The sequence below is a fragment of the Silurus meridionalis genome, chromosome 16, assembly GCF_014805685.1.
Source record: "Silurus meridionalis isolate SWU-2019-XX chromosome 16, ASM1480568v1, whole genome shotgun sequence".
NCBI lineage: Eukaryota > Metazoa > Chordata > Actinopteri > Siluriformes > Siluridae > Silurus > Silurus meridionalis.
Window position 1 is genome coordinate 1,828,625 of NC_060899.1, and position 11,401 is coordinate 1,840,025.

The window sequence follows — 11,401 nt, forward strand, 5'->3', positions numbered from 1 at the left end:
TTCTTTAGCCTTGTTGTCGCTAGCACTGGGATTTTCTTTAGCCTTGTTGTAGCTAGCACTGTGATTTTCTTTAGCCTTGTTGTAGCTAGGACTGGGAATTTCTTGATCCTTGTTGTAGCTAGCACTGGGAATTTCTTTAGCCTTGTTGTAGCTAGCACTGGGAATTTATTTAGCCTTGTTGTAGCTAGCACTAGAAATATCTTTAGCCTTGTTGTAGCTAGCACTGGGAATATTTTGAGCCTTGTTGTAGCTAGCACTAGGAATATCTTTAGCCTTGTTGTAGTTAGCACTGGGAATATCACTAGCCTTGTTGTAGCTAGCACTGGGAATTTCTTGAGCCTTGTTGTAGCTAGCACTGGGAATTTCTTGAGCCTTGTTGTAGCTAGCACTGGGAATTTCTTTAGCCTTGTTGTCGCTAGCACTGGGAATTTTTCGAGCCTTGCTGTAGCTAGCACTGGGAATTTCTTTAGCCTTGTTGTAGCTAGCACTAGGAATATATTTAGCCTTGTTGTAGCTAGCACTGGGAATTTCTTTAGCTTTGTAGCAGCTGGCACTGAAAAGAGAAATAAAATGTAATAGCTCTGTAGTAGATTCTCACCTCTGCTCTACTCTATTTAACTCTACTGTACTCCACTGCTATCTATTATTATCTGATATTATTGTATATACATTATGCTATTATCTTTTCTCTACTCTATTTTACTCAAATATCTATTACACATTACTTTAATCGGTTCTCCTCTACTTTACTTCACTCCACCCACTCGAACATCTATTCTATTCTATTCTATTCTATTCTATTCTATTCTATTCTATTCTATTCTATTCTATTCTACTGTAATCACTTCTACTTCTTTCTACTCCACTTAACTCCACTCCAGAAGATGGAAGTAATGAAGTACAAATACTTTGTTACTGTTCATAAGTAGATTTTTCTAGTATCAATATTTTACTTTCACTCATTACATTTTTACACAAATATCTGTACTTTCTACTGCCTACATTTTTAAACATTACTTTAGTTTTAATCCATTTGGTGAAATGTCAATATTTTTTCTTCTCATTGCACCGTTTCAGCACACCAACCTGCTTCTTGTCATTACGCTGCTTTTTTAATCCACTGCTGTATCATTTCCTGTCTCTCACACACCACAGACGTAGACTAGTTTCTGAAGCTCACAATGAGCAGGCAGAAGGCAGTAAGAAGTCTGGGGTTAACGTGGATGAGACAGAGGGAGTCAGTGATGAGAACATGACTGAAAACAGAGACATTCCTGATCACCTGATCATCATCATCTTTTCTCTGCTTGTGTTCTACATGGTGGATCTTCAGCCTGGATATGTTTATTAGAGAACAACATGTGAAATTTGTTTTGTATTAATATATTAATATGATGTGGTTCAGTTGCGAGTGTGACACTAAAACAGGTAGTAATAATCACTACTTTTTACTGAAGTACATGTCAGAGCCCAAACTTCTTTACTTGAGTGAAAAAGTCAGAAATTCAACTTTTACAAGAATCTGTTAAATCATGATAACGATTTAATTGATTTAAATCAGTGGAGGATGCGTGTACATTTGGCATCTCTGCTCCACTCTACTTTATTCTACATTTCTCTCCTCTACTTTATTCTCCTCTACTTTACTCCATTATACTCCACTTTATTGTACTTTACTCCACTCTACTATACTCTCTACTAATTGTTTTGTTATTACCGTAATCATTAACACTTCACATCTTTAGAGTAGATCCTTAACATTTGTGACATTAATTATGTGATTTACACTTGAATTATTTATTGAGTTATTGGGTCATATATTATATATTTCTTGTCTGTGAATGAAAGGCATCACCTCTGTGCTCTATGCAGCACTGTTTTCTGCTGTTTCTCAGAGAGCTTTGTGGGAAGCTTGTGGGCGTGTGCTCCTGCTGGAAGACAGGAACGCCCAGCGGCATAGAGCCAGCCTCATGCCGAGTGTGGAATGACGTGATGCGGAATGAATTGCTGTAAAACCTGGCAGAACGTCGACAAATAGCTTTTTGTTTGTTTTTCCATGCACCACTCTTGAGACTTTTTTAAATAAATATTTATCATCTCATGTTTGGATTTTGGTAGCTGTTAAAAAATATTATATTCAACAACCGGTATAAACAATTAATAAAAAGTCTATTTCCTATTAAATTTTAAGATAAAGTTTATTGAGCGTTTATGATGTGATGTGTTTGGAGCATCATTACTTCTTATAGTTATTTCAATATTTTACCTTTGTATTGATTTTCCACAATTAATTTCAAACACACTTCTGGTAGTGCTCAGTCTCAGGATTACATACAATGACATTTCATACTCGTAGCCAGGTTTACATTGAACTTTACAATTCTTCAATCACTAAAAATTCACTGACTATTAAAATACTATACTCTATTATATTCCACTCCATTAGACTTTGACTATACTTTACTCTTTTATATTCTACTATACTCCAATATACTCTAAGATATATATATATGAAGGTATATTAGTGCAGGATGTGTAGAGAATGTGGAATATATAAATGTACAATATGGAATTTATTTATGTCCAACTGTACAAAGTTATATGCAGTGTATATACAGATGTACACTACATATACAGTGTAGATACAGAACAGAAATATTCAATAAATCTTGAATGTTTACACTCTACTCATCATTTATAGTTTTTTTTATATGTATATTTAAAGCACCACTGTCACTCTTTAAATCTCCATTGAGAGATTTCATATCATTATTTAAGGTCGCATGTCCTTAAACCCAACATCTGAGATTTTAGTGCAGCCTAATAATTCTAATAAAAAGGTTTCTGCTCATGTAAACACGAGGCCCGGGGTGAAATCTCAGGAATGTTAAGGCTGTGGTTTTCTACACTGAACACGACTCTGTTATTTGTAATGACTTTTACAGCAGTTCGGCTCCTTCTGACCTCCTGCGACTGTGTGGCGTCTGAATGAGTGCTGTGTGTGTGTGTGTGTGTGTGTGTGTGTGTGTGTGTGTGTGTGTGTGTGTGTGTGTGACACTAAAAAACCCATCTGGGTGTGAGCTGCTCGAGCAGAACAGATATTATGCAGAGCTCATGCGCCTCAAAAAGTGAAAGAGAACCAAAAAAACACAGGAAAAGAAATGTCTATTAGTAAACTGTAATCCTGTACATACCCCGAGTGTCGTCTGTTCTGTGGTCTGAAAACTTTCTATTTATTTTTTTAAATGATTAAAATATTTACAATATATTTATATTTAAATAAAAACAATTTAAATTCACCTATTTTACTATTATATATTATATAGTTGTATGGTATATATTTAAGAAACCATGATCATCAACAGTTATATATATATATATATATATATATATATATATATATATATATATATATATATATATAGTCTGTCAAAAGGAATTTCAGCTTTACACACTCTCAGCAGACAGACAGTTAATTTCTCCAAACATTCAGCTGAAATACTTTGTAAAACTCCCCAAAGATGTTCATCACAAGCTGGAAATTTTCTTGTTCATCTCAGAGCAGGTCAGTAGGATTGAGGTGTGGTGACTGGGCAGGTGGTTCCATGATAAATATCACTCCAGACGTCTGTTTTCTTTCTAAATAACACACACAGAACTCAGACGTGCGCTTCGTCTCATCGTCTTGTTGTACAGTGAAGTCGGTTCCATTGAGCTGCAGTCCAGACAGAACCAACACATGGTTCAGGATTCCTTTTAGTTTCCAGAACCTTCCCTGCTCCAAAACATTAAACTTCCACCTCCATGTGTGAGTGTGGTCTGATCACATCTTCTCTCCTGTTCTCCATCTTACACAAGTTCTTCTGTTAGAGTCACTAATGTCAATGGACTCACTTGTCCACACAAATGATACTGAGATTGTTATATACATTAATTAATAAAATTAGAGTAGTTAAAATGAATTTAAAAGTTTGGGATATGTTTTTAGAATCAAACCCTACGTTAAACTTCTCCACAACTTTATCCCTGACCTGTTTGTGTTCTTTAGTCTTCATGATGCAGTTTGCTCACTAATGTTCTCCAAAAAACTTCTGAGGCCTTCACAGAACAGCTGTAATTATACTGGGGTTTAAGTACACACAGGTAGACTCTAATTACTAATTAGGAAACTTCTGAAGGCAGTTGATTGCACTGGATTTTATTTAGAGCTATCAGAGTAAAGGGGGCTGAATACAAAAATGTGTATTTGTAAAAAATATCTTCGTCTTCTTTTGGCTGCTTCCATTAGGGGTCTCCAGAGTGCATCATCCTTCTCCAGACCCCCCTGTCCTCTACATCTGCCTCTTTCAAACCAGCCACCTGCATGTCTTTCCTCACCACATCCATAAACCTTTTCCTTGGTCTTCCTCTTTTCCTCCTTCCTGGTAGCTCCATCCTCAGCATTCTCCTACTGATATATCCCATGTCCCTCCTCTGCACATGTCCAAACCATCTCAATCTCACCTCCCTCACCTTGTCTCCAAAACGTCCTACATGCGCGGTAACATTAATAAACTAATTTCTAAATCTGTCCATTGTCGTCACTCCCAATGAACATCTCAACATCTTCAGCTCTGCTACCTCCAGCTCCACCTCCTGTCTTTTACTAAATAAATAAATAAATAAATAAATAAATACATAAATAATTTATTATCATATAATTAATTGTATTATTTATATTATTATTATTTTTGTATTTTTATTTATTATGGTGGAAAAATTAAAAGATTTAGTCCCAAATTTGAGCCAAAAGCGTAATTTTTTTTCTTGTTCCGTAATTATTTACAGTGAATTTATTGACTAAGCAACAAGTCCAGACCTCAAACGGTGTCGTTCGGTAATAAGGTCAGCACACCCCCCATTCAGGCTCATTGTCCATCGTCTAAACAGCAGACTGATAAAAGGGATGATAGAAGGTGTTAATGTCGTTACCTATTGAATCGCTATGAACCTGTACGAGTGTTCAATGGGCCTAATTTACACACCACATTCCAGCCTGATGGCCACTTTGACTGACACAATGCCCTGGAATGCAAGTCACTCATGCGGGTGCTGTGTTTTGTTTTTAAACCTTAAGAATCAGTTAATTTTTATTTAATGCTATAGCTTACTATTTCTGTCTCCTATATCTAAGTCTAAGGATAAGTGCATTTGAGCGACTGAGCGGACCCCCAGATTAGCACCAGGCCTAACTGGGGGTCACAAGGCAATATTGTTCAGTTAGATGTGATCCCTTTATCTGGTGTGAACAGCACAGCTTTTCATGCAGCTCCAGTCCATTTCTGTAGCGTAGAAGACTTGAATGGAAAGCAATGCTTCTTTGTTAGAGAACGGGGAGAAAACCAGCAGGAGGTTATCTTCCGTGCACTCGTAAAACTTGCTTTTGAGGAGGGAAATGAATTGAGCATTGTGCAGAGTTATTAGCCGTAGACCTAGTACATGACATGCTTCATTTACTGGCCATAGTAACCGATATATACTAAACAGTAAGCACTCATTAATCATTACATATAGAGACAGAACAGGAACTATATAAGGAATATAGTATATAGCTCATATAGAGCTCTGTGTGTGTGTCTGTGTGTGTGTGTGTGTGTGTGTCTGTTAGTGTAGGCTTTGAGTAAATGTCAATATCATTTATAAATACCAATATTTACTTCATTTATATATAACAAAAATTATGAATCAGTATAAACATAAATACATTAATCCATACATTTTCTAATCATTTCTCATCCTGTTACTAAAATGATATAAATGACATTCTCCAACAGAGGGCGCTATGAATCCAGGGACAAATTTGATCAACTTTATAAAATTTGTTTATTTGGGCTCTCATTTGCAGCCATCCAGACTTTTTAGATTAATCACCAAATACAGGTTTTACTTGTAATCAAGGACATAACTGAATACAGTGGATTAAAATATTTAATTGAATAAGTGGAATTTTGACGTTTATATAAGTTTGGAAGTTTGTTCTTGGAACAGGGTGTAAAAGATTTAGCTTGAGGATATGGAGCTATAATCAAATTGATTAGCTTAATCCGACTTGGAATGCATCTTAAGCAGGGTAATGATCTATCATTAATGGCATTCATGTCAATCGGTGGTGAGTGTTGCGAGCGGAGGTGTTCCCTCAGGGCACCTGCAGGACGTCAGTTCACCCCCTAGATCATTAACAATCTGAGTATTCTGTGGACACTGGGAGTAAAGACAGTCACTTAGAACCACTTTAAAAAGCCACTTGATTTTTACACCAATTTCCATACAAAAAACACCAACTTTCATTCCAAACCATCTTTATATGATAAAAAGCTTTGATCAGAAGCTCAGACCAGTTTTGACAGGTTTTCAAGCCAACATCCCTGAACCTCAAACCATTTACACTTTATATTTACATTTATGGCTTTTAGCACATGCCCTCATTTAGAGCAACTTACAATTATCTCATTTATACAGATGAGTAGGTGAGGGTTATGGGCTCAGCATTGGTGTTTGGATTTTTAACTCATGACCTTCTAAACAACAGTCCAACATCTCAACCACTGAGCTACCCCTTCAGCCTGTATACAGACGTAAACAGATGATACACAAGACATTTTGTAACTTAACATTCCTTTTTCCAAACCTTTCCATTAAAAACGTTAAACCCATCGCATAACCCATTAACACCTCTTACTTGCCCCTTTCAGGAATAAAATGGGCCATTTACATCCAAAATCATTGATTTATTCACCCGTTTATATCCATTGCTTCTTCTTTTTTACCTTCAACCTCCAAACCTATTTTTTACAAAATGCTGTCCACTCCTAATCCCATTCCTACCAACCTAAAATGCTTTTATGTCTCCAAACTCTATGTGTCCTTCCTTCTCAACTACATTCCATGGTGGTCCATTTAACCTTCTTTCCTCTAAATTGGCCCCAAATACAATTTTGTTTCACCTTTAACCATTTTTCAAGGCCTAAATTCATTTCTACCCTCCTAAAACCAATTTCCATGTTACCATTTACCTAACACCCCTAACATCTTTCCTCCTCAACCACTTTCAAGCCCAACCCACTTTTCCAACCTCAAATCCCTTTCCACCCCATTTTGAGCCCAATCACTTTTCTACTTTTTTCTACCCATTTTCTACCCATTCCTCCAGCCCCATCACAAGCCAAACCCCTTTTCGGTCGAACCCACCCAAATCCTGCTGTAGCCCAGCCGGTTTTGAGCCCAGCCCCTTCCAAACCCCACCCCTTCCACCCCTGCCCTGCTATATGAAGAGGCTGCTCTGAGCTGAATGGGTGTACTTTTAATTACACATACCACAGAAGTCTCCATTTACTCTGGATACAGAGGATATTCCAAGAGGACATCGTCTCAGTTTTTTTTTTTACAGAATTTTTTTTTTGGTCCTTCAAACTTTTCTGAACTTTTCTTGGAGGTTGATTCCTGAAGTTGTGGTTCCAAACTTTTGTGCAGCTCCTTTAAGACTGTTGCAGTGGAATCGCAACTAGGAGGAGAATAACGGTCATCCAGCTCTCAAGATGCCACGTTCGTTCTTGGTGAAGAAGTATTTTACAAGCAAGAAGCCAAACTACAGTGAGCTGGAGAGTCAAAATGGTGAGAATCCTCTCTAAGTTCATACATTCCCGAAGGTCTTGCCTTGTATACAGAGTGTGTGTGTGTGTTTTGCTGATTTTGTGGTAGAGATATTATCACTGTCATATCCATATTCCCAGTGTAAACTCTTATCCAATAAGACCTATCTTGGGTAATCCAAAGAAACGGTTACAATACACCAACCCAGCTGCATTTGCATGCTGAGCCGAAATTAATATTTGCATCTCACAACCTGATCAGCAAGAAACTGTTTTTTTTTAGTCGGTAATTTATTTTACATTTTTTAGGCCTAATTAACACATAATATATGTGGATTCCTGAAGAGACCAGCAAACATCTCAGATGAGAACCCACCTCCCCACCCCCTCAGCAGAGACTCTTTTCCACTGGTGCCATGTCCTTAGCTGCAAATTACATCCTCCTGAATCGAGTTTAGCACTTAGAGCTGCAGTCCTCTGGCACTCTTGTGTCAATAAGTGGTGGAAATAAGACCCATTACCCCATAGTTGGTGTGAATCCAGAAAAATCCACATGAACACACAACCACACCACACAAGCAAGGCTAATCTAATTCATATGAAGTCATGTCCAGATATTTCCACTGAAACCCTTTCACATGAAGCTCAATAAAAATTTGTCAATGTTACTGCAAATTTACCCAGAGGAAGGTGTGGCGACGATCCAAAAGCCCCCATGGCATTGTGGGCAAACTCTACACTCGAAATAATCAAATCTGACTGCCTTTCTCTGTGACAAATCGACCATTTGACTGTAACATGACACCGCAGCATCAAAACAATTTAACCGTTTAACTGGATTAGGCCCGGTTGAACAGCCACCTGACTCTCTCTTTCCCCCTTTCTCCTTTTTTTACTCCAGGTCCGATCTCCGCCATGGTTCCAGAGCGCTACCCGCTTGCAGAACTACCAACCAAAGAAGATGGCTCCCTGGTGACCACCTATACTTCAGCCCTTGTATGGACCACCAGCTCCCTTCCACTTTCCTTCCCTCCTTCATCGCCCACCACATCGTCCTCCATCGCACCCCTGGACCTCAGTTCTCCGTCCAGCTCAGGCGAGGAAGATGAAGGCAGAACTTCAGACCCCCCAAGTCCAGATCCTTCTGACTGTTTCCAGTGCGCCCATTGCGGGATTTCGTGTAGCAGCCGCGCCGCTCTATCTCGCCACCAGCTCTCGCATTGCAGCGCAGGGACCAATGGTAACCTGGTCGAAAACTCCAACATGGCTGACAGCACTACGACAAAAGCTGCTTTCCGGTGCAAACACTGCCCCAAAGAGTACAACAGTCTGGGAGCTTTGAAGATGCACATCCGCTCACACACACTTCCATGCGTCTGTACCACCTGCGGCAAGGCGTTTTCCAGACCGTGGTTACTCCGCGGCCACATTCGTACACACACCGGTGAGTGTCTGGGCAATTATTACAGCACAGGGCTCATTTGCATTGGGGAAATGTTTCAGAGCATATCTGAATTATGGTAATTAACACCTCATGGTTATATTTGATACAAATGATCCTTATCCTAACCTATATCTCTGTTCTCTCACCAGGAGAGCGCCCATTCTCATGCCCTCATTGCAACCGGGCTTTTGCTGACCGCTCCAATCTGAGAGCTCATCTTCAGACCCATTCAGAGGTGAAAAAGTACCAATGCGGCACCTGCTCTCGAACCTTCAGCCGCATGTCACTCCTGCACAAACACACCGTCTCCAGCTGCTGCCCAACCGCCTAGACTCTCACACCCATCCGCGATGGGGGTGGGGGTCTCAGAAGCGTTTTAACCACCGCTCCGTTGACTGAGTCGGATCCTGACTTGGTGGACGAGCTCAGGTTTTAGGGGCGAAGCGAGAAGAAAAAAATGCTTCGGAATGAACCCCAGAAATGTTTTTCCCAAGTGCCTTATATTGTGTTTATTTTTTCTTGACTGGTTTCATACCAGACAAAGACAGATTTAGGCAACGTCACGCAAATGCTGCGAAATGTTTTCCTAACCCAGTTCCATTAAGGTTAACAGAGGGGGGTTGTGTTCTGCAGTTGGGCCATGCGCCTCATTCTCAAGATGCCCGTCGGTGCCGGCTGGTCCGGCCCTTTCCTTTTGCGTGCAGCTGCTGGAGAGGGGGGAAGTGTGTATATGCGTGTTGTAAAGGGGGGTATCTCTCACCATGCTCCACACACACTTTGCAGCGATGTATTGGGACAGCTGTGTGAGCGGAGGCGGCGTGTCGACAGATGATTCAGACCCCGTAGAGCTTTCCGCACGTCTCTGAAAAAAAAAGAAGAGCAATAAACGCTGTCAGATCGTACCCACACCTATTCCTAACGTCTTTTATTTCCACACATTTGTATCATGTCTCTGAATGTGTATTCCTTTTTTTTATTTGAATAAAATGTAGTGTGCACTAAAACGTTGCAAAGCACAATGATTGTTGAAGAAAGAGACGCTATGGAAGATTTACGGTTCTTTAATAATTTTTTCACGGTGCCGTCATGAGATGAAATTGAGAAGTATGCAGCGATGATTGTTAAGTTTATCGGTGATACAAATGAAAGAAGAATGAAACCAAAGATCGGTCCATGACCTTTTGTTGTTTGCAAAAAAAAAAAAAAAAAAATGTTGCAATAAAATGCTGCATTGGTCCATGGAGACTCTTGAAGCCATATCGAGACCCGAATGAATGCGCCTGTACATGTGCCTTTTGTTCATTTCTTAAACGTTGTGTATTTATATATAACGCTATACAGTGTTCTTGTAACTGAGACTCTCCACAATCACTCTTTTCTTTTTTTTTATTCAGGTCCATTGTATCTCCATTTTGACTTTTTTGTATCTCCATTTGAAGTGGGTTTTCAATAAACTAATTTATGTTTGGATAAAAAAGAAACGTCTGTTCACTGTGTGATGTGAGTAAATACTGATGAAAGGAAGTATGACAGCACTTGTTGTAAAGAGCGTGTGTGTGTGTGCGCGTGTGTGTTCACAATAACGAAAGACGTGTCGATGGATGAATGGAGCACCTGCGCACACCTGTCGTGCTGTCTGCCTCGGGACGCTATAAAGTAGCGCTAATGACATGGTACAGTTAATGCTACGGATGAAAAAAGAGGCAGAGAAACTGTAGAAAAGGAAGGATGTTAAAGTATAGAGAGAGCGAGAGAGGAAAGGCGAAGCTCGCCAGCACCACGCTAACCAGTGCATCCAGCCTTGAGCTCTTCCTCAACGCTGCAATCGGTTAAATATGGGAAGCCCCAACAGGCCGAGGCACAATCCTGGCCTGAAGTCCAGGGGCTTTCCTGGTCTAGGACGGCCTTCATCCCTCCCTCATTTCATATCTCCCCCTCTTTTTTTTACCCCCTCCTTTCCCCCAGAACCACATGTTGGATCTACAATGCCCTTGTGACCTGCACACTGACGCCAGCCAGTCTTGCCGGAGTAACGATGCACTTCCTTCACCGCTTCTGAAGCACGGAGCTCGCAGATTTTGTGTGTAATTGCTTATTCCACCCCCTCCAAAACACACACACACACACACACACACACTCTGTATATACGTCAAATATGTACGTCCTGTTCAGGTCAGAATGACTTGTTTTAGATTGTTTTGTTACCAAAAGTAGAACAGAATTGCAGATCATTGTTTTAGTGCATTTTTTAGATAGTATGTCTATATTTATGTTCATATTGACGTAGGTAAAAATAAAGTAGTGTGTGTGTGTGTGTGTGTGTGTGTGT

At 39.8% G+C, this 11,401-nt stretch overlaps 1 protein-coding gene across 1 annotated transcript; it reads left to right on the top strand.

The window, feature by feature from the left end:
- The first annotated feature begins 7,319 nt into the window (after nt 1-7,319).
- On the top strand, nt 7,320-10,549 carry snai1b (snail family zinc finger 1b). Its single transcript, XM_046868819.1, has 3 exons — nt 7,320-7,650; nt 8,530-9,072; nt 9,222-10,549. Exons 1-3 carry the CDS (start codon nt 7,575-7,577, stop codon nt 9,401-9,403), a joined length of 801 nt encoding a protein of 266 aa, XP_046724775.1. The 5' UTR covers nt 7,320-7,574; the 3' UTR covers nt 9,404-10,549.
- Nucleotides 10,550-11,401: the final 852 nt, after the last annotated feature.